The sequence below is a fragment of the Lactuca sativa genome, chromosome 5, assembly GCF_002870075.4.
Source record: "Lactuca sativa cultivar Salinas chromosome 5, Lsat_Salinas_v11, whole genome shotgun sequence".
Taxonomy (NCBI): Eukaryota; Viridiplantae; Streptophyta; class Magnoliopsida; order Asterales; family Asteraceae; genus Lactuca; species Lactuca sativa.
Window position 1 is genome coordinate 180,410,754 of NC_056627.2, and position 24,387 is coordinate 180,435,140.

A 24,387-nucleotide genomic window follows, 5' to 3' on the forward strand; every position below is an offset into this window, starting at 1 on the left:
GTGGCTAAGCTTTCTTGTAGAGATCTTGGATGGTTTTGGTGTTCTTCTCCTCTTTCAATATCATCCTCTTGCTTATGGTGTTTGTAAACCATTAGAGGAGTGACATTTGTGACTCTAAGCTCCAAGGATACGAGATTCAAGCCATTCTATAAGAGGTATTCATCTACATCTATTTTTACATGTGAATTTCGATATACATATGTGAGATCTAGGGTTTATGGCTTTGGATGATTATTGCATGTTCATTAGACAAACTAGATCCAAAGCTTTAGGGTTTGCATGTACACCATAGGATTGATGTAGTGCTCAATTCCCATCAGTGGTATTAGAGCCTAGGTTGTTTGTATAATGAATTGATGCAATTGTGAACTGTAAAAAATCAGGAAATCGAAATTTTTTGTTGTCTAGAGCATGAACTCGACGAGTTGGGTGAACTCGGCGAGTTCAGAAGCCCAACTCGATGAGTTTTCAGTTCTGTTGCCAGGATTTTCGATTTTTCTGCCAGATTTTGTTGAGGATAATTGCCAAAACTCATTTTTCTTGCCTAAATCCGATTTTTTAAGTTTGGAATGATTATCTTCATCAAAATTGATGGATTTGGTTAAATATGGATAATATATGATTATTATAAGTCAAATATTTAACCTAATAACATTGAAAATTTTCAATTTACACCTTTAAGTTTTATAGTTTAAATTTGAACTTAATAGTTTTAGTTTTGAAATTTAAATAGTTAAACCTAATTGTTTTGAAAGGTTTCAAAACTTGCCCTCAAGTTTTAGAATTTAAATTTTAATTATAAGTTTGATTTTAAAATATTAAATTCTAAAACCCTAATTTTTGAAAAGTTCAAATTGCACCCATATGGGTTTATTAAATTAATTAAGTGTATAATTAAATGAGAGTTAATAAATCCATAGTGATATGGTTTACATTTAATTAAATTAAAAGTGTAATTTATTAAATTAGACCACATAGTATTTTAAAAGTCTAAAATACATCCTTATACTATATATAAATTTAAAAGGACTAATATTATACATGTATAACTTAAATGCTAGTCTTACCGTTAATAGGCCTCATTCACGAAGTCGGTCTATGAGGGGGTATAAGGTTATGGCCTATAAGATGGCCGTTTAATGGGTGTCCACTTTCACCCACCGTTTCCTTGATTGGTGGAGGGTCGTTAGCCGAACGGGTAGGATAGGACAAACTCTTTCCATTAAAAGTATAATGAATTATAAAGTAACTAAATGTATTTCACAAAAATTCATAATCTTCGTTACTTTAGGAAAAACTGAATTTGATGCAATTCCATTAAATTACACTTTGTACCCTTGCTAAAACGTTAGTGGAGCGTGTGTGGTTAACCGGCACACTAAATGGGTTCTAAGCAAAGGTAGCGAAGGGTGACTCGATGTTTGTTATAGTTCGGTGGAGCGTGTGTGGTTAACCGGCACATTGAATAGGTGACTGTAACATTGGCGGCAGCATGTATGTTTGCATGGTTATTCACACCCTGTTTTGTGATCCTCGGCATCCCAGTCACAAATCGAGGGGTATATCGAGATTTAAACATGCCCTTGAAAAGTTCATTGAATCTCAAAGGATCTAGGAGTTTTCGATACATTTAAAACTTAATCTCTTTTTCGTTTTTCATGGTGGAAAAATAGTGGATCGTCATTCACTTACCTTCAAATGTTCTTCAATTTGGATTACGGTATCCCTCTTCCAAGTTGTAGAATATTGTGCTGGGTCCTAGCCTTAATATCTTATTTGTGTGTTTTTTTAAGGACTCAATCAATCAATCAACTAAGTTGTAGAATATTGTGCTGGGTCCTAGCCTTAATATTGTGCTGGAAAATTAGTGGATCGTTTTTTTTTTTTTTTTTTTTTGCATTTAAGGGGTGTAAAGTCTAGTTTTACCGGCTAAAAAGGTTCATTGACCTGTTTTAAGAGGTTTCCAAGCCAAATCATAGTCCACGTAAGCTAATGTGTTGACTCTGAGTCAACTCGTCGTACACGTCACCGAGTTGAGTTGAATCACTTGCTTGAGCACTAAGGGTCACTATGGACCCAAGCTATATAAAATGGGATGGTTTATTTAATCAAACCCTAAAACATTATACCCATTTTCGGCCAAACATATACCGACAAGAATGAGACAATCCCTTTCACGAGATTCACGAGATGGCTACCCCACTACCGTCACCAGATTCGATTTCCTTAAATTCTCGAGACCGGATGAACTTCAGTGACCTTCACACAATATTATGTGATTGTGGGGAGAGAATGGCGGAAACACGGGTGGAGATGGATCGCATTAAGGAGTAAATGGGAAGTGATTCTGTGATATCAAGGGTCAAAATGCTTGTTGTGCAGCGCCGATTAGACCATAGCGAGAAGAAGTTGCAGGCTTTGACTGTTGTGGTGGTGGCACTTGTGGTGGTGACAATTGGTTTTCTCGTGGAGAAAATACACATGCTAATCTGATAGTGAGTTCGGTGATGTTTGTTCTGGATGTGTTTATTTAGATTATCTGTGTTTTATGTGTTGATGTGCAATGTTGTCTATTAGGGTTAATGTGGATCGTTGTGTAACTCCTAAAATCGTTTTTTGGTGTAATCTTTTGGTAGCGGATGATGAAGTCTTGTATTAGCAGGCATTTTGTATAAATCGCTATGTAATCATGTTTATTATAATGGAAATCATCACCTTAGTTAATGAGGACCTTGTGGGTATTTTCGTCCTTTCACATTGTAGTCTCCAATATATATCACTCACATAGATAGATCCGTTACCATTTTATCATTGTTTTTGCTTGCTTCTTCTGTTGTTGGAAATTGGAGGTATGAAAATGGAACGAACCATGAAATAAGTGGAATGTTGTTGTGGGTATGAGGCTATAATACGAACCTCGACCGCATGAAGCAACCCAGGACAACCCTTTTATGCTTGCCCCAAAAAGGTAAAAAATGATTGCAAGTTTCCTTAAACTTTAGCCCTAGATTTTAAAAGGGTTTTCTGCACAATTCGTTTGTTACTCACAAATATCTAATTTCAGGATCCACGAAAAGGGTTTATTTGTTGGGTTGATGAAGTTGATAGCACAAGTGGAGAGGCTTTCATGATTGCAACTTTGCTTAGGTCGAATAAGAAGCTTAAGTCCGATGTTAGGAAGATGAAAATTTGTGTATTTCTTAGTTGGCCTATTTTCTTTGTTATAATAGTGTATAAGTTGTAATGGGTTGTTAATGTTTTTTTCTGATGCTTTTCTAATAATTTACCAACGTGGTTGTGTACTCCTCTTGGAAATTAATGAAAATGCTCATTATCACAACATCCTCATTATCACTATTTTGCATGCTCGTTTTTTAATTGAAAATTAGTGCAGTGGACCACAAAATGGACCACATAGATATATAATAATACATGAAGTTGTTAGAATAACCATGCATGTCCATTACATAACCATAATATTGCAAACATCGTATCTCAAATAACATAACTAGACACAAACAAATTTGGTAAAAAAACATGCAACAAACATCCATACAAACATCCATATGTAAATCCAACGACATCCAACTACTTAATCAGAAAATAAACACATTATCCTTAATCAAAATCTAATGGATTAGCACTTGTATTGGCTTCTCCATTTTTTCCTTCAACCCTTTTTGCCAATTTCTTTTTTATAATCCTTTCAGAATATCTCCTTTTCCGTGTAGTCTCTTTTCCTTTTGGTTGTGTTCCACTGCATCCTTCACCTCCATTACCACCTCCGTTTGTGTTTGTTCCAGTACATCCTTCACCTCCATTACCACCTACATTTATGTTTGTTCCACTGCATCCTCCACCTCCATTTTTTTTCTTTCTCCTTTTGACCTTAAGTTTTTTTGGGCTTGTCAACTTTAGGACATGTAGCTTTGTTATGTCCAACTTCTTTACACACACTGCATAATTTTTTTTGCCAACCTTAGAGACCGTGTGCCTTGTAGTCTTTTCAGCTGGGTCCTTTTGTCTATTCACTTTTGGTCTTCCTGGCATTTTTCTCCTCAATGGTGGTAGTGGTGGATGATTGTTAGTACATGGCCACATATTGCTTCTATTCATCCCATGCATTGGATACTTGTACGTGTTCTTGTAAACTGCTCCAAAGTACATTGTATCCACATAACTTCCAACATCCCTATTAAGAAAGGAAATGGTTGCAACTGAATGCACACAGCCATAGCCATTTAGTTGCCACACTCTACAGGAGCATGTCTTCTTGTCTAAATTCACCACGTAAGCCTGAGCCAAGTTTCTTGTCTCGAACTGGTTTAAACCAGTTGGTAGAACCTGTCAGTATCTACAAACATTGGTTGGAAGTTAATATATGTTTATAGTAATCAAAGTAAACTTATTACATTATATTTACATTTGAGCTTTTTTCAGTTGATTAAGGTTGTAATTGCTGTACATGGTTTAAAATCAGGCTATGAACTACCCTTGTTGCTCAAATTAAACTGCCTTTCCATAACATACAATCTAATTTCCTCTAATATTGTGATGATTGGTTTTTTCCTTGCATCTCTAATGACATTGTTAAAACTTTTAGACAATCCATTTTCTACTGCATCACACATCCTACCTACCTAAAAGAAAGCTCTGTACCATGATTTAGGGTTCTTCTCCATAAGATATTCAAAGCCTGCAGGGTTTAGGAGTTGGATTTCTTTCATTGCTGTATTAAACAAAGGCTCGGTAAATGCTTTGCATGCCCTCCAAAACATCTGCTCATACTGTACTCCACTGAATCTTTTCTGAAAGTTGGCTACAATATGCCTTGCACACTGCCTATGTTCTGTAGTAGGCAAAATGTCTTTCACAGCCTCTAACAAACCCTACATCATAAAGGGAAATTATTAAAACAAACAACTACATTTAGATTAAAATGATAGGATATGGTACCAAACATACCTTATGTTGATCTGACATCAAAGTAATACCAAAACCATTTTCCATTCCTAGATCATCTCTTAAATTCTCCAAAAACCATTTCAAATTCTCTTTGTTTTCCACACAAACAACTGCCCATTCAATTAGAAATATATGATTATTAGCATCCCTTCCAACTACACATATTAACTCTCAAGTACATAAGCCTTTCAAGAAACACCCATCCAAATTTATTAGTCTTCTGCAACTAACTCTCCATCCTTGCTTTAGTCCCTCAAAACATACGTAAAAGTTACTAAAATAAGTCTTCCCATCAGGCATACTATTGACACCAATCTTTACAATTGATATAGAGTTTGATCTTCTTATCCCTTCACCATAAGACCAAAGCTTTGAATAATGCTCAACAAGTGTGCCTTCAATCAGCTCAATGGCATGTTTCTTTGCTCTCCTACACTGTCCCATACTCACATCTATTCTGAAAGTTTGTTTCACCTCTTCCTTAAGCATCCTAACACTCATTTTTTTTCCTATTTAAGAAGTCAGTTGTAAAGTGGCTGCCAATCCAAGCATAGTTAACAATTGATCCCAATTTGAAATTTCTTGCACAATTGTACTCATTTGTGAGTGACTTGATCTGGAAAGATTGTTCTTCACTCATCCATGAGGCCCAAAGTCTAAACTTACATTGTCCAGAACAACATTTCACTAAAAGTCTCATACTATCATTTTTCTTGTAGCACAACTGATAGCCATTAGCAACAACATAAGTACATAACATATGTTTTAACTGTTTTGGACTTTCAAATCTCATACCTAAGACAGGTTTTTGTTTTTTCCAGTTAACATTCTCATTATAAGTTGCTACTTCCTCAACAATTCCTTCATTGTCGTCTATACGAAAATAATCGTCCTCATGAGGAGGAATTGATGGGACTGACTGCACCTTGGGGCATAACTTGCTCAAAAAAACATCATTTACGGTCTTATTCATAGGAATGGAATCAACATGTCCATGGTCATCATATACATTACCTTGCAAGTCCTCAATGTCGTTCTGAAAATCTCACATGCTATGTAACTCCTCATTATTCCCCTACACCCGACTGCTTGTCTTCACGACTACATACTTCCGCTTGGTCATCCACTATCCATTGATGAACATTGACACCAAGATGATCCATGTATATTTGGATTACACATACACTGTCGTACCCCACTTCAATAAAATCCTGGTAGTCTTTCTCGACGACTATTATCCTCAATCCATCAGGAAATTCTATATCGGGCATGCAAAAGTACAGATTCACACACTCCTTGTGTGAGAATCTTTTAATAAACAATAGAAATTCCTTCAAGTCCATTCCTGCAAAATCGACATCTTCAAAGCGTTGCTCCGCTCCATCTAAGTAACTTATTGCGGGGTACCTAGAAAAAAGGCCAGCAAAATGAAGATCGACCTTCATAAACACCGCCATAGCAGCGATTTGGAGAGAAACAGTAAAAGAAGAAGAAAGGGGGAAAATATAGCAATTAGTCAATATGTCATTTACAAAAGGGTTAAGTAGGTCAAAAGGACATTTATTGACATGACAACGGAAATAGCAAGTTGGCAATCTTATAAATGACGTGTGGCTTTTTACCTCCTAACTAGGATTAGTTTCATCGGCTGACCCCTTGGCTTTCTATATAATGGCTTTAAAAATCGGTAAAACTAGACTTTATACTCCTTAAATGAAAAAAAAAAAAAAAAAAAAAAAAAAAAACGAAAAGGACCATTTAAACCAAAAGGTGAAACTTCAAAGGGCTACAGTGACATTTACCCTAATATAAATGTCTAAAAATTTACATCATAAATCAATTTTTCATATATTTTTTTTAAAATAGTATTTTTCGTTTTTTTTTTTAAATGCAGATTTTTTTAATTTTTTATAAGAAACATGAATTTTTGAAAAAAAAATTGAAAAAAATATATTTAAAGAAAGCTGCAATTTTTGAAAAAAAAAAACTACATTTTTTTTTCAAAAAAACTACAATTTAAAAAAAAAAACTGCAATTTTTATAAAAAAACTGCAAGTTTTTCAAAAAAAAATTTCAAATTTTAGTTTTTTTAAAAAAAGTTACATTTTTTTTTTCAGAAAAAACTGTATTTAAAAAAAACTGCAAATTTTTTTTAAAAAATGTGTCTTTTTTTTAAAATGTATTTTTTTTAAAAGTAAATTTTTAGGTGCATATATGCATATTTTTTTTCAAATGCACATATGTATATTTCTTATATTATAATATTCGTAAGTAAATCACAACAAATCTCATATTTATTAATTAATCTATAAACATAATAGTACATGTATTTTATTCGATACAAAATAAAATAAAATAAATGTTACAAATTTCAAAGCGTTTTCATGTCTTCGTGTCAATATTTCCTTATTTTTTTCAATTTATCATTTTCACCCCTTCAATATTCACCACAATTTCTTCCAAATCTACAAGAAAATTAAAAAAAAAATATTGATGCGAAAACACTCACAAAAATATATATATATATATATATATATATATATATATATGTGTGTGTGTGTGTGTGTGTGTGTGTGTGATTTTCATGTGATTAACATATGAATCACATTTACATATGACATCATCTGTAAATCACATGTGATTTATATGTGAATCATATGTGATTTACATTTGAATCACATATAATTCACATGTAAATATATAATCTTTCTCGTACCTTGTAAAATAAATAAATAAAAGTATGAGGTTAGTGCCATTGAAGATAATAAAGTTCATTAACTCAAATAATTTTCACTTGTGATTTACATGTGAATCACAAGTGATTTACATGTGAATCACATGTAATTCATATGTGATTTACATGTAATTAATATGCGTTTCACTCTTGATTTACATGTGAATCACATGTGATTCATATGTGAATTACCTGTAATTTACATGCGAATCACATGTAATTCATATGTGATTTACATGTGAATCACTACGTATTTATAGTTGTGACAACCGTCAATTTCCGGTCAAGTCAAAGTCAACTAAAATCAACAAGTCAAACCGGTCGACTCAACTAACCCTTGTGTACTAGGGTTTACGTTATGTAATTACTAAACAACTCGCTATTCTAATGAGAGATCATAAATCGAAAAGTTCATGCATCTAGATTTCCATAACCTAAAACTGTGGTAAGTAACAAACCAAATCGATAAAACATTGTGCATACTCATTGGGAGTGTGTAAGATCCTTAAACATGACATAATGGGGCTTATGGACCTTGCGTTGCGAAGCCGGACACTCATAATTGTCACACATGAAAACCTCTCTCCATCGTTTTCACTCTATCTCTTTGTATGAGAAACCTCTCCAAGAATGTGAAATCTCTCCTAAATCTCTCTTTGTATGAGAAATCTCTCCAAGAATGTGGAATCTCTCCCAAATCTCTCTCCATATGTGAAATCTCTCCCAAATCTCTCTTTGTATGAGAAACCTCTCCAAGAATGTGAAATATCTCCCAAATCTCTCTTTGTATGAGAAATCTCTCCAAGAATGTGGAATCTCTCCCAACTCTCTCTATATGTGAAAGCTCTCCCAAATCTCTCTTTGTATGAGAAATCTCTCCAAGAATGTGGAATCTCTCCCAAATCTCTCTCCATATGTGAAATCTCTCCCAAATCTCTCTTTGTATGAGAAATCTCTCCAAGATTGTAAAATCTCTCTCCAAATCTCTCTCAAACTTTTTATGTGCTTTTGGGGCATTCCGACAGTCGACTTGGTGAAAAACCACTCGAAAAGGGAAGATTCATTGGAAATAAGCCTCTTAGGGCCGAAGCCTCTCTATAGGGGCCATACCCTTCTAGAACCGAGGTCAAAAGGGGAGGACCGGAGTCCCCATGAGTAGCCATCTGAAGCCGCAACCAAGGAGACCGCAGTCAGCGAGTCGCAGCAAGCCGATCGCAGCCAGCGAGCCGCAGCGCCGAATCCGGAACCAAGGCCCCCCGCAGCGAGCTTCTCTTCGGACCGCAGTCCCTTCCCTTCGGATTCACTTCAGCGACCAAGCCCTCCCTCCGGTTCTAAAGCTGCTGAGACCGAGGCCCCCTCCTGACTTCGGATTTCACCATCTTTCACCCGGTTTTCGATCATTTCTCTGTTTTAAGCCTGTTTTTAATTATTTTAACGTTAGATTTTCTCCAGAAATCATATTTTAACATATAAGACCCTAAATATTCATAATTTAATCATTTTTTTTATGAAAATATTTATTTAAGAATAAAATCTAGTGGGTGAATATTTAAGGTGGAGTGTTGACTTATCTTTGATTTATGACACAAGCAACCACCACACCCACTCCATGACTAACCCACACACATCCCCACCATCCCTAGTCACTTCATAGTCCTCTCCCACTCAATTTTCAGCCTCTCCCACGTTTTAGAGTTGGAACAACTTTCTTTCTCTCTCTCTCTCTCTCTCTCTCTCTCTCTCTCCTCATTCTCACCCACTTCTCTCATTTCTACCAAAGATCAAACCCACTTTTCTCTCAAATTCTCTCCCTCAAATTCGAGATTCAAGGGATGATCATCAATTTTTCTCTCATTTGTGGTAAGATTTATCACCTTTCTCATGATTAATACATTTCCTTGTACTCAAATCATTGATTCTTACACAAATTTCCATCATAAATTGTGCTAGGTTCTTGAATCTTCAAGCAATCTTCAAGTGTTCTTGAGTTGAACACTTCTCATCTCCAACACTCATCTTCTGAAATCACATAAGGTGAGTTCATACCCTTATATTTTCATGTTTTCTTAAGTTTTTAGGGGGGGGGGGGGGGGGAGGGGGGGAAATACATGTTAAAACACCAAGAATATAACTAAACTTTTCTAACAACTTTCATCAGAAAAGTTGGACTCCATTCACGAACTGTTTTGGGCAACTTAAACATATTTGTTTTCAAAAATGTTGTAGGTGCATTTAGTTCCAGTTCTTAGCTTTAAAATGACTACTTGCACATCTCCATACGATTTTTCTACAATTTATGGTGATTTTTACAAAACTGCCTATCATTTCAAACACCAATCCGGACCAGTCTGTGATTATGGACTTTTTCACTCAAGTTGGAGGTCATTAAAAATCATTATAAAAATTATGAGTAAACTAGACACATTTTGGGAACTCTCAGAATTTACGGATTTAGTTTTCGACTTCGTATGAATTTTCTACGACTTTTCTAAAACAGCGCAGAAAGGTTAATAATTAGTTAACAACTTATAACTTTCATAACACTTTGTATTATGTTGAGCAAAGTGTATAACAATAAGTTCTAAATATTGAATGTGTTTTCTTGCTAGTTTATCATCATAAACTGAAACCTAGTCATTCATGATAAGATTATTCATCCATTTAGAACACGTATATTAAGCTACAATAAGCATAGTTTATGGATTCATAACACAAATGCGTTTTTCATAAAAGAGTTCTTATACATTACAAACGTTTTGGATAAACTATAATAGGTATGGTTTATGTTTCCATTAACACAACAAACACAATTCGGAAGGTTTTATTCCCACATAAAAAGGTTTTACACTCACGCACACCACACGTAAACTTGTTAACCTAAATTGTGAGACAATCTCTTTCCGTACGTCCGAGTGCCATGGGCGGTCCTAGCTAGGTGCCCGGTGTGGCACCGGCAACACCTAGCTTCCGCGTACGAAGTAGAAATTTTTTTTTAATTTTTACCTATTGTGCCACTACGTAAAAAAAATCGTGCACCTACTAAAAAAATTGTGCAAGTACATAAAAAAATATTGTCACTCTTTCGGGAATTACCGAACGAAAAAAAATAATAACGAGCCAAATGTTTTATTAAGTTGTAGTTAGTCCAATTGTCTAAAGCCCTAAAACCCAAATGAAACTTAATTTGATAAATTAGCAATTGGGCTAATTGCTTGTAAAAAAGATAGCCCAATAATCCTAATTGTGAAATTATAATCCATCCATCGGTTGAAAGGAAAAAAACACACACACACACACGATCGAAGAATAGAGGCGACGCACGAAGGGAAGGTCGAAGCAGTAGGCACGCACGACCATGAGTATCGACTTTTGGCCCCAAAATTCAATCGATCAATCGACCTTGAGGGCCGAGGCTTGATCGATTTCAATGGTTTCATGGATCAAATTCACAATACTTGATGTCTTGATCGATTTCACAATGAAGCAAGTAAGTTTTACCAATTACCAATTCATTAAGATATTTGAAATTGATGTGTTTTTGAAGTTAGTGATTGACTTGGGTGAAATTGATTTGTTTTGTTAAAGTTATATTGTTTGCTTAGGTTATATTGCTATGTTTTTTATTGAATTGATTGTTTGATTATGTGAAATTGATATGTTTTATTGAATTTATTGTTTGATTAGGTGAAAGCAACTTGTTTTATTGAATTGATTGTTTGATTAGGTGAAATTGATATGTTTTATTTAATTTATTGTTTGATTAGGTGAAACCAACTTGTTTTATTGAAGTCATTGTTTGATTAGGTGTAATTGTTATGTTTTTATTGAATTTATTGTTTGATTAGGTGAAAGCAAGTTGTTTTATTGAAGTCATTGTTATGTTTTTATAGGTTAAACTAAGTGGTTTTTTTACCAATAGACAAAGACCTAATCCTAATGAAAGTGGTGAAGAATGTTCCCAAATACCAATCACCAATCAATCAATGCCTTCCGTTTCTAATCCTAATGCAACTCCACAAACACCAATCACCAATCAATCAATCCCTTCGGTTTCTAATGCAACTCCACAAACACAATGCTCTAACCAACCTAATGATAATGTTGACTTGAAGGATCTTCCAAAGGACCCGGCGGATAGGCCATTGATTACAAGTTACAAACCAAATATAAGAGATGATGTAAGAAGAGCATATTTGCTTCAAGGACCGTGTCAAGTAAGGGCACATAAGTTTCCTAAAAAAAATAGGTGATAGATTTAGAAGATTCGTTCCTTCATGGTTTGATGACTTTGATTGGTTGGAATATAGTGTGAAAAAGGATAATGCATATTGTTTATATTGTTATTTGTGTGGGGAACTCATGGGACAAAAAGGAGGGAGAGATGCATTTGTTTCTCAAGGTTTTGATACTTGGAATAAAAAAGATGTATTTTGGACTCATGTGGGTGGTATTGATAGTTTTCACAACCAAGCAAAAGAAAAGTGTGAGTTTTTAATGAGGGAAAAACAAGCTATCAATGTAGTCTTTAGGAGGCAAACCGAAGCAGAAGATCACAAATATAAAGCTCGATTACGTGTTTCTGTTATTGTTGTTAGACTTTTATTGAAAACCGGTTTACAGTTTCGTGGTCATGACGAGTCGGTTAACTCGGAAAATAGAGGGCTATACATTGAAGTGTTAAAAGCCATTCGAGAGACTAGTGAAGATATTTTCAACAATACTTTAGAAAATGCTCCAAAAAACAATCAACTAATTTCCCCTAAAATTCAAAAAGAACTTGTGCAATGTTTTGCACAAGAAGTACTTTTGAGTATTCGTGAAGAGATTGGTCAAGATGTTTTTGCTTTACTAGTTGATGAATCTAGTGATGTTTCAAAAAAGGAACAAATGGCTATTGTTTTGCGTTATGTCGATACTCTTGGCTTTGTGAAAGAAAGATTCATAGGTCTAGTGCACGTGAAGGATACGTCTTCTTTGACACTCAAAAACGCCATAAATAAAGTACTTACAAGTAATAAGTTGAGTTTTAGTCAGGTAATTTATTCTTTAGTTTTTTTGTTATTTCAATTTAATTAATATATATATATATATATATATATATATATATATATATATATATATTAATTGAATTAAATTTTAATAGATAAGAGGACAAGGTTATGATGGGGCTAGCAATATGCGAGGGGAATTCAATGGTTTGAAAGCTTTGATATTACAAGAGAATGACACAGCTTTTTATGTACATTGCTTTGCACACCAACTTCAATTAGTAGTTATGGCTGTAGCAAAGAAGCATGATGGTGTTAGTGACTTTTTTGAGCAAATTTCGTTGGTGGTTAATGTAGTTTGTGCATCGTGTAAAAGAAAAGACTTACTACGAGAGCAAGCAAGAGAAAGGGTACAAAAAGGCTTGTGTAGTGGTGAACTTGAAACCAGAAGAGGGTTAAATCAAGAGACTACACTTGTTTGAGCGGGAGAAACAAGATGGGGTTCACATTTCAACACACTCACAAGTTTGATGAAGTTATTTGCGGATGTTCTTGTAGTTTTAGATTTTGTGAAAGAGGAGGGAGGGTCATTGGCAAACCATCAACAAGCATCTGGAATCTTAGCATATTTTAAATCATATGAGTTTGTGTTTTACTTACATATGATGTATGACATTTTACACCTCATGGGTACATTGTCAAAGCAACTTCAAAGAAAAGATCTAGACATTTTAGAAGCGGCTTCGATGGTTAGAGGGACAATGGAGGCATTGCAATCTTTTAGAAACATAGGGTTTGCTAGCATTTTGCCAAAAGTATCCTCTTTTTGTGAAACACGCGAAATTGATACTTTGGATATGGAAGAGTTGTATATTGGTGCGAGAAACCATAGGACTACAAAGACTAATAGGTTTCATTTTGAGGTTGAAATCTTCAACACGGTGGTAGATATGCAACTTACAGAATATCGGGATCGATTTAGTGAAACAAGCACCCAATTACTAGAATACATGGATGCTTTGAGCCTTTGTGATTCATTTGCACAATTTGACAAATCAAAGTTATTGAAGTTGGGTAAGTTATACAAGTATGACTTTGATGATTCAGATATGATAGACCTTGAAGGATAACTTGAGATATTTTATCACTCTTGCATCAAAGATGAGCGCTTCGCTAGTTTGAAAGGAATTTCCGACCTTTCTCGTTTGATGGTTAATACGGGGAAGCATCGATCTTATCCTTTGGTTTACAAGCTATTAAAGTTGGCTTTGATATTACCTGTAGCGACCGCAAGTGTAGAAATATGTTTTTTAAAGATGAAGCTCTTGAAGACCGACTTGCGTAACAAAATTGGCGATGATTTTTTGAACGACGCATTGCTGTGTAATGTCGAGACCGAAGCACTTGCGAAAGTTGAGAATGAAAAAGTAATGGAGCGGTTTCAAAAGATGTCTGCACGAAGAGGACAAATGTAAATTCTAGTATATCGTTGTTATATTATGTTTAACCAGAAAAAAAATGTATTAGATGAATAGATGTTTTATATTATGTTTGAACGGAATTTTTTTTATTTTTTTTAATGTTTTATATTATGTGTGACGGGAAAAAAATTGTGCAACCCCTATTACTAATTCCTGCGTCCGCCCCTGCCGAGTGCGGCATCTAAATCCCTGGTAGTTATAATCAGAGTCTCATGGAGGGAGAACGTGATAGTTGTATATAGATCTATATTGGGTTTGACACCCGACACCTGAGCTGCATGCAACAGCTAGACCGACAGGTCTGTGGTGACAAGTGTCATTTCAGTTTCGCGACGCCTGAGAAACGTCGTGGCAGGTTCATTCAGTCATTAGTATGGTTATAGCGGCTCACATAGGGAGTTAACAACACATAAAGTTTACGGGGATTTTCATAAATCAAAAGGGGTTTTATGTCAATTTAAAATCACTTTTTATATCAATAATTACAGATATTATGGTATATTTTCAGTCTTGGTATTTAAGACTACACATCATTCATTACGGGATTTTTCTCAAATCAGAAAGGGTTTTACGCCAATTTAAAACCACATTTATATCTTTAAGTATGACAAATATTTGTTCATTTTCGATCCTGGTATTTAGGACCACATAACTTTTATAAGGAAAACATTGAATTTTTCTTGGTAACATACATCTCTTTACAAAGACCGATTTTCAAACTCTTACTGTCAAAAGCTTATGAACTCACCAACCTTTGTGTTGACACTTTTCAAAACTACTTGTATTCTCAGGAATTCAGTGTAACAGGAAATCAACAGCGTTTCGAGAATGGGATGATAAATCGTTAAACAGTTCATTTTGTATCATAATGTAATTGATTTGAATCATGTAAACATATACTTTGGTGTAACTTTTTCAATTATATTTATGATGGTTGTATTTACTTTGAGCACTATTATACACGTTGTTGTGATACTATACATGAAGTCCTCCACCCCCGGACGTTTCCGCCATCCTTGGTTTGGGGGTGTGATAATAGTCTTGCTTCCAGTTAATTACTAAAATATTATAACAAATCACATACAGAGATATCCACCAAAATATCATAATATAAATTATTAAATTCTCATAGGTTGGGTTCATAAGATTCCAAAAAACTGCAGTAAAAGGTTTCTTTTACCTGGATTTGGTTTAATATATTGAGCTTGGCATGCTTTATCCTTGCACTTCTTGCTGCAGCTAGATCTAGTCAAACAGGTTGTGTGTACGGATCAATGAATCAAACAACCGATTCATTATTTTAACTTAATAAATCAACCAATCTATTAAACATCTCGACTTCTAAATTTTACAAAATAAATCTAGTGAAAATATTTATTCGGGGATGAAATAGTTTTTTTTTTTTTTTTCCGATTATCAAACTTGGGTATCATGTTATTTTCATTTTCCATTTGTACATAACAAACATAAACTCATAAAAACCATAACCGAGTTGCAAAAATTAACTTGATATGTGAATGATGAAGGGTGTAACATGAATAATGGAATTATGGCACTATTTGGCATATTAAAATGGTAAAATTATACATTCAGAATATGTATAAGTAAATGAAAGAGGTAAGAACTGAAGTTAAAAATACCAATACAAGATTCAAACCATTGTTGTCAAGTATACTGATCCCCGAGATCCTCTTCACTGTGGGTCCCGGTTTCGATACAACCTAACAAAAAAAAAACCAAAGTATATTTAAAAAAAACAATGGATTACAAACGAATAAGAAGGTGTTTTAACTTTTAATTAGTAACACTAAATGATGAGAAAACAGGTAAAAGTTGCTTAACCTGTTTATTAAAATAACCAACAATATTATTGTCTACATATGTGAGAAAATGAGTAAGCCCATCCATATCTCGAGCATGTTGCTTTAGATGATTCATCAGTCTTGTACCATAACCCTTTACTTGTTCATCTGAAATGATTGTACAAAAAGCTATCTCCCCAAATTTTTGGCTAACATGTCACATATGATAAGCAAGCAAAATCTCTTTTCAGAAAGTAGTTCTTCCAAACATACTGTTGGAGGATCTCTTTTAGGTTGTAACATAATATCTTTGGGGTTACACCTGCCAAAATAATGGATTACATCATACATCTCTTCCAGGGACAACAACTTAAATGAAATAACACTGTGACACTTTATCAAACAGGTTGTGTGCACGGATCAATGAAACAACGAGAGGGATGAATAACAGACTTGATTAGAATCAAAATCTAACAAAAGTCGAAGATTTCCATTAGTACTCATTTGATACTTCATTTTTGAATATTTTATGATTACAATAACAGTAACATCGCACTTTCTATAAAAACAGGGAAGCAATATGGATTTTAATGATTCAAACTTCACGTGATGTTCATATGATGGAAGAAAATGAAAGTAAAACATCCGATTCCTTTTCTCCAATGGAGGTGGGGTGGAGTTTGAGTCAGTAATCTTGTTTTCCAATGTTCCTCACTCGATTCTGTGACAGGTCTTTATATAATTTTTCGTATGAGGAAAGGTTAAACACATCATGACGCTATACTATGGAAAACAGAAGAGGATAAGATGCATTGTTCATTTGATTACCTGATTCACGAAAGACCGAAAACGATTGAAGGAACTTGCAAGGTCGCCATGAGGTGTGAGGACAAGATGTAAATCGTGTATGAACAATTACAGGGATATCAAAAAAATCGTTGTTGATTGCAAGATAAAATAACTTCATAATCGATAATGGAAGATGCAACATTGGATTTCTAGGTCGGAACGTTGATCCATGGATTTAACTACTCGCAATTAAGAGATTACAGAGTGCTGATAGGCGAAGGCGCCCATGGATTTCATATGACAGTGCTAGATCTAGATTTTGAGTGAAAAATCAACATGTATGGCGTGGGAAAAAAGGATCGGTGAGAAGTGAAAACAACAGAGGGTTTGGGATGATGAATAGAGCCAGATAAATGCTGATTTGGGGAGAGCATCAAAGAAGAACGTCGTTGGGGGATGAGGAAGATCGTGGGTTTGAGAGAAAGGTATATGGGGGATATGAATTATCTTATCCCTAAAATGCCCAGTGATTTATTTCAATCGTATACCCCCGCGTCATTTTCTTTAATTATTACAAAACTGCCATAAAACATCCCAACCTTTTATTATTTTGATATGATGGTCCTTACTTAGTTCTCGGGTTCTCGGGAATTTATAAGTTCTCAAATGATTCTTCTTCTCTCTCTTTCTCTCTCTCTCTCTCTCTCTCTATATATATATATATATATATATATATATATATATATATATATATATATAAAGTAATTGTTGATGTGGCACTAGGGACCACTTTTGAAAGATGATTGCTACATAAATAGTCATTGCAAAGCTGATATGTCACAATTGAAAAATTAGTGGCATGATGTGGATGACTAGTATTTGTCTTATTTTGAAAGAAGGCACATTGTATTTCTTTGGAAGACAAAGGGCTTGTTTAAAAAAGAGAAGGGGGTTATTTATCTTATTTTGGAAGATGAGGGACTTGTTTTAAAATGAGATCCGTTTAATATTTGGCTCCCGAGAACAAGGGAAGTCTCAAGAGACCAGGTGCGTAGAGAGAACCCCCTCTCCTTGCCAACGCCCAACACGTCAAAATCCACCGCCTGTCTCTTCTCTCTTACTTTTCTCTCAACAATCGAAGCTACTAATCCCTGGTAAATCTCTTGAATTCACTCCACCTACAGTATTTACTGCTTTACCTAACGAATTATGTGCGAGATTGAATCAAATTGTGGCGGGAATTGCAAATAACATGTTAGCATTTTCATGATTTCAATCAAATTTCCTTTTCGATTTGTTTGGTTGGGGTTTTTACCTCTTATAAAGTGATTATGCTGTGACTTGTATCATCATTCACCAGTTGAGTATAAGTCAAGTCATTTTTGCTAATTTCTTGTTTGTGGGGTTCTTTCGTAAAACCCACCGAGAAAAAAAACAGCGTTTTAGGGTTTAGAAATGGTGCGTGGCTTTTGGGTTTTTTTTTTCACAGGTGTAATCTGTTGATGCATGTTATGAATGTTTGTTTATGCAGCTGAGTTGGTGAAATGCCGTTATATAGAAGGAAACCGTTCCCTATTTTGGAAAAACCTGATGATTTGAAGCCTGAGGAGCTGGTGTTCCAAGTTCGATTTACCAAAGAGATTTTTCGCGATTATCGGTACCTTCCTAATTTCTTCTTTTTCCTCCTTTAATAGCTTGTTTTTTTCACGTCTTTCCATTTTTGTCCCATCTGATTTCTACAGTTCTATTTACCTTTTGGAAAAAGATACGTGTTTTCATCTTTATGGTCAATTGATCTATCACATTTTTTTATAGATCTAAAACATATGTGATACAATTAGAAAAAACAAACTTCAACAAGCCTGTGGATTCTAGTTTCATATCCAAGAAAAATGTCAGTAGGATCCAGCATTTTCAATCAACTACCCACTCCCAAAATAAAAAAAAATAAAAAAAAAAGATTCAGGGATGCACTGCAACAACATTTTTGTTTTTTATTTCTATTTTTTTTACATTACAAAGCATTACAACTTGTAGGGTATTCCTGGCTTCCATGTAGCTCCATCAATGCTACTCCAAATATTCCAAAATCAGTCAGTATTAACCTACCATATTCTTAAACTATTCACAACTTTTAGCCCCAATTTTTTTTCTTGTCATATTTCTTTAGTTCAAATAGTTAATTAGTAACAATCTTTTTCCTTGAGTAATAGAAAACTATACTCTTTTTCTTTCACGCCTATAAATTTGCAACGATGGAGGGTATGTATACGAATGTGAGTGATAAACATGAAGACATGTTGGTTTTTACATAATCTTGGTGTTGAAAAAAGCATGCTCATATAATCTTTTCATTATTAATAAAAAAAACTTGGTCTTTGTGCATACCAGTGAATACTTAAAACGGATAAATCTCTATCGCCAAAGAGTTTGGACATGCAAGAGCACTGGGAAGAGCAATTTGACATATGAAGAGGCTTTGGTTTCTGAAAAACAAGCCAATGAGAAGGTTCAACAGTTCCCTAAAGAACTCATGGAGCCTGTGTTACGTGATGTTCAATTCAGTAATTACTCTTCCTAACCTTTTTTGTATACGTTATTCTGATTTTTTATCTACTTTTCACAAGTTATTTTACCCTCAAATTGTGCTGTTTGCAGGCATGCTTCCTTTAAAAGAGCTTGTCATTACCATTTCTGCAAAGTTGCAAGAACGTTTGTTGGAGGGTACTGAAATATACGGGAGGAAGAACAATCGAATATATCCATGCAAAATAGTAAAAGTAATTGAAGAGGAGGTTGAAAAGACACAATACCATGTAGCATGGCTTGATAAAGATAAGAAAGTAACTGAAAATGCTGTGGTGAGTGGAGAAGATTTGATTAAGAAAAAATTGCCATTTAGTAGAGATGTTTTGAAGTCTTTTATTAGAGAGTCTACAGTTAGAAGTGTTCCTTGGGTGCTTCATGATAAGTTGGCAGTGAAATATGGGATCTCTACTAATCTTCCGGAAGAATTGATAATCAAACTTTCACCAAAGAGGAAACTTCCTAAAAAAGACAAGGTAAGTAGGTAACTACTTGTTGGTTTCAAATGTTGAAGGTCTTGCTTGCTTTGTTCATTGAACATTTTCATTTTGTGGGTCCCAAAAATTTATAAGTTTTTGTCACACCCAAAAAGGCTTTACAAATTACAACCTTTTGGGTGGTGTTTGGTATGATGGAAATGGGGAAGGAATGGAATTGTTCATTCCATTGCTAGGAAGGAAAGCTGTTTGTTTTGTAGATCATTCTTGAAAGAATGTGATTTCTTAAATACTACCCATTTTTATTTATGTACTTCTTAATGCTAAATGGAATCTTGTTCTTTGAAGTAATTCATTAGTTCCATGGTTTTGTTCAGGAGGAAAACAATGGAGAACATAAGCGAAAGAAACCCAATGATGATGCAAAACCAGGTATAGTCTTTTAATGTCTTTTCCTTTTAGATCATGTTTTAGTCTTCTTGCATATTGTTTAAGATATTTTTTGGCAAGTGAAAGTGCCATCAACCTTTGTACCCAAGAATGTGCAAAAGACGTGAATGCCCTTCTCATCCAACCTTACTGATTTCTGATGTTTTTGTAATCTGAACATTACAGAAAACATTGAGCCAATCAAATATCCGATCGATGATTTATTGGTGAAACCTGCTGCAGATGATCCTGTCTTTACACCACGCCCTCAACCAAATCCAGAATTCAATGTCCCAATGGAATGTGTTGGTGATCTTTTGATGGTTTGGGATTTCTGTTCTTCTTATAGTAAATTCTTGAACTTATCACCATTTTCATTGGATGATTTTGAAAATGCCATCTGCCATAAAGACAACAGCAATATACTCCTGATTGTGGAGTCCCACTCTGCTCTTCTTCGCTTACTTATAAAGGATGATGGGGATTATTTTATAGCTTTACAGAAGAAAAAACGGAAGCTAAAGGTTCATAATTCATTTGCTTTGTAAATTTTTTTTTATTTCCTTATTGATTGCAAAAACTAACAACGTACTTTCATTGATGTGTTTATTGTAGCATTCTACTTTCATTTATACATGTTACAACATTGTACTTTGAAAAATCTACCTAATTAGATACAAAGTAGTTTTTACTGTTATAACTTATAATTGGGTAGATGTTTCATAGAATAATGTCCTAATGAGAAAAAAATGGAAGTACAATGTGGTTTGTGGTAGATTTTTCAAACTACAGTGCCTTGATAAGAAAACAATTGAAAGAAATGGAAGTAGGATGTGATAATACATTTGACCTCTTATTATTTTTTTTTTATGAAACTGATATTGTTCTTTTGAACTCATGCTGTGTGAATAACCGATTTTTATCATTTGATACAGATTTCTTTGGTCACATGGACGGATTACTTGTGTGATTTTCTGGAACTAATTAGCAATGATGAATTATCGACTCACATACCTACTATAAAACGGGGGCATTACAGTCTTTTAGACATTCAAGCTAAGATCAACATCTTTATTGAATTGGTTGCTCAAGTCATGGCAACAGACGTAATGAGAGAAAAGCTGGATGAGTATATTGAAGAGAGACATGAACTCGCGTCCAAAAAACGAGGTGAAGCCATTGAAGAAAATAAAAAGAGAAGAGAGAAAAAGGAATTGGCAAAAGCTGCTTTAAACGCAAAGGAGCATAACGATTCTGTTGGAAACAACTCGAATGATCAAAATGGAAATGTTGCAAAGAAACTGGAGAAAACTTCACCCACTCTGAAAAAACACATATCTGAAAACAGGTTCCATATATATTTTTTTTCTTTTTTTGGCCCTATTTGTTATACATGGCATCACATAACAAGTTATACTGCATTTGGCATGCATTTTTCTCACTCGTCTGTGCAAAAGACGTGAATGCCCTTCTCATCGAAAATAGCCCTAGAAATCTTGTGGTTGATGGTCAAATTTCTGAGTAGAAGGTTAATTTTGAGTTTTCATGGTTATATTATTGGTCTGCAGTGGGAAGAAGCAAGAGAAGACATCTGAGAAGGATGTGAAAAAGTCAAAGGTGGATACAGATTCCACAACAGCAAGTATTAAAGTATCAAATGGAAAGGGGTCAAAGAAATCAACTGATGTTGAGAAAAAAGAAACAAATGATATAGCAAATATAGAGCAGAGGGTAAGGCCTCTTTCCTCTGTGTGTGTGTGTGTGTTTCTATATACAGAAGGTCTTTATATGACAAGGAACAAATCCGTTTTGGATATAATTTTAATTTGTTTATTCTATTTGCAGAAAGAATTTCTGGATAGGGAAATTGAGAAGAGATATATACGCACAAATCCGTTAGGTAAAGATAGGGATTATAACAGGTACTGGTTTTTCCGCAAGGAGTCGAGGATATTTGTTGAAAGTTGTGATCACAAACAATGGGGCTACTATGCCACTAAAACACAGGTATTGACTATTGACTCCTCATAGATTATTGATTCATACCTACAAACTTTTGGCTATATATATTTATTTATTTATCGACTTTTCTTGTTATTATACACAGCTTGAATCTTTGATGGGGTCTCTAAACGAAAAGGGTGAGCGAGAAAGGGCTCTTAAAAAGCAGTTGGAGAAACGTTACAAGAAAATATCGTAAGTTCAAAATACAATCAAATGCTTTAATAAGAAAAAAATTTGAAAGTATAGTGCTATAATCGGGTTGATTTTTCAAAGTACAATGTCTAGATGCTATAATGTACAAATAAATGAAAGTATGCTGCTATAACATCATTAAAAAAATTGATTGCAGGAGTGAAATGCAGAAGAAATCAAAGGAGGCACACATGATTCAAATGGAAGAAGAGGCTGCACTAAGGAGGTCAACCCGTGTACGTGCAGCACCAAGGGATAATCCTGCACGCGCTTTTCTCAAGTATGTCAATAAGCTCAAGGAAGACTAACAAACCAATGAAGTTAACATTTACGAATGAATTTTTGTGGTGTTGTGGGGGATGATTTTTGAAACTATTTTCCATTTTTTGTTTATGGGATGGACAAAAGATGATGTATGAGTCCTCCATTGATGTTTCATGACATTATATGAATATGAGATTGTCTTTTAGACCCGGGAAATCTCTCTTCAACTTTTATAAACAAGGAGTGAGTTTCTTTCTTTCTTTCTGTTGGTTGATGGTTTATAAACTATACTAGTTAAGATGTACTTCTCTCTAATTGTGGTTGTGTTGATATCTAAAGACATAATCGAAGATGTGAGTTCTAACACAAACATACAATAAATTAACAACAATTTTGCATAAAGTTATTGAATTCCATGACTTTCCTATGTGTCGTGACACAAAATGACATCAACCTACAACTCTCTCTTCTCTTCGGTTTCTTGATGGCTTTTGGAACACCTAAAATCTCAATTATAGGAATTTATTAATAGTTTTGATTTGAACCATGTAATATTAAATATAGTCAAACATCTTATGTAAAAATGATTCACCACAACATAAGTCCGAATAATTTGGTCCGACAATAGGGATTGTATTGAGAAAGAAACAATAACATTCTTCATATTCGCAATATCAAAAGGGGTCGCAAATAATCGCTCTTTTTCGGACTTATTAGCCTAATAGATATTTTTGATAATAAATTGAAAAGTGATTGACTTGTGTGAATTCTAATATTGTTTTTTTATCTTTTTATATAGTTGTTGGATAAGCTGTTAGGTGAAACATTTTATGTCAGTATTAATTGGAAGAGAAATAACAATGTTAGATGGGGATTTATAAATTTTATTGGTTATTTTATTTATAGGTTTATTGTGTTTTTAATAGAAATGTAGGCGAATTTATAAAAATATCATTAGATTGGTAAATGTTATATGTTTCATTTATAAAAATATATACTTCATGGATGCCTATTTCGTTATACCATACGAAATGACCAAAATACGGATATTGTGGCCATTTCAGAGTGCCCTATAGCATTTTATAATGGGCCCTATAAAATTTATGATGATAATGGAGGATTTTAAAGATTTTATTAATGTGTCATTGCAAATATGAAGAATAATTTACTATTATTATGGTTTGCCATGATGATGATGATGATGATGATGATGATGATGATGATGATGATGATGATTATTATTATTATTATTATTATTATTATTATTACATCTATTTGATAATATTTGTTTATATATATATATTTTTGAAAATATTATTGATAAAGTAACATGTTTCTTTTTAAAAATTAACTATATATACAATTTATAAAATTTAAAATACATTTATTAATAACTAAATGTTGATTGTCCAGATAATTGAATCCAAAATGCATGTGAATATGAACCAATTTTTTTTGTAAGTTCAAACAAATTAGTGAAACAATAGTTTCAATTAGGGGGATGGCGTTGTGAACAGGCTCGAGTTTTGGTTAAGGTGGTACCAACATTTTATGATACCGTTCGCTGGCGAGTTGAACAGCTTGGAGGAGTGAAGACAATAAGCGGGTTGGTGAACCCATGATATTTCTGCATGCATGTGAGAATCAGTGTAACATCCTAAGATTTGTCATTTATAGTCCCTAGGGATGGAAGGGTAGAGTCATGAAAAGCCTAAG

General features: G+C 34.1%; 2 protein-coding genes across 2 annotated transcripts; both read left to right on the forward strand.

Annotated features, from left to right (window-relative positions):
• The first annotated feature begins 11,126 nt into the window (after positions 1-11,126).
• On the forward strand, positions 11,127-14,162 carry LOC111897621 (uncharacterized). Its single transcript, XM_052771799.1, has 7 exons — positions 11,127-11,186; positions 11,590-11,913; positions 12,017-12,733; positions 12,843-12,938; positions 13,045-13,141; positions 13,246-13,761; positions 13,849-14,162. Exons 1-7 carry the CDS (start codon positions 11,127-11,129, stop codon positions 14,160-14,162), a joined length of 2,124 nt encoding a protein of 707 aa, XP_052627759.1.
• A 3,615-nt stretch (positions 14,163-17,777) lies between these two features.
• On the forward strand, positions 17,778-22,927 carry LOC111897604 (uncharacterized). The gene is made up of 11 exons (XM_023893561.3): positions 17,778-17,913; positions 18,291-18,416; positions 19,151-19,323; positions 19,418-19,821; positions 20,160-20,214; positions 20,398-20,735; positions 21,147-21,559; positions 21,780-21,942; positions 22,057-22,218; positions 22,319-22,407; positions 22,565-22,927. The coding sequence occupies exons 2-11, from the start codon at positions 18,304-18,306 to the stop codon at positions 22,713-22,715; spliced, it is 2,061 nt and encodes a 686-aa protein (XP_023749329.1). The 5' UTR covers positions 17,778-17,913; positions 18,291-18,303; the 3' UTR covers positions 22,716-22,927.
• Positions 22,928-24,387: the final 1,460 nt, after the last annotated feature.

Bases quoted from the DNA above. Each gene is read 5' to 3' on its own strand.
- LOC111897621 (XM_052771799.1), top strand. From the start codon at position 11,127: ATGGTTTCATGGATCAAATTCACAATACTTGATGTCTTGATCGATTTC. The intron at 11,187-11,589 runs GTAAGTTTTACC...ATGTTTTTATAG, and splicing joins TCGATTTCACAATGAAGCAA to GTTAAACTAAGTGGTTTTTT. The intron at 11,914-12,016 runs GTAAGGGCACAT...AGTGTGAAAAAG, and splicing joins TGCTTCAAGGACCGTGTCAA to GATAATGCATATTGTTTATA.
- LOC111897604 (XM_023893561.3), top strand. From the start codon at position 18,304: ATGCCGTTATATAGAAGGAAACCGTTCCCTATTTTGGAAAAACCTGAT. The intron at 19,822-20,159 runs GTAAGTAGGTAA...GGTTTTGTTCAG, and splicing joins AACTTCCTAAAAAAGACAAG to GAGGAAAACAATGGAGAACA. The intron at 20,736-21,146 runs GTTCATAATTCA...CATTTGATACAG, and splicing joins AGAAAAAACGGAAGCTAAAG to ATTTCTTTGGTCACATGGAC.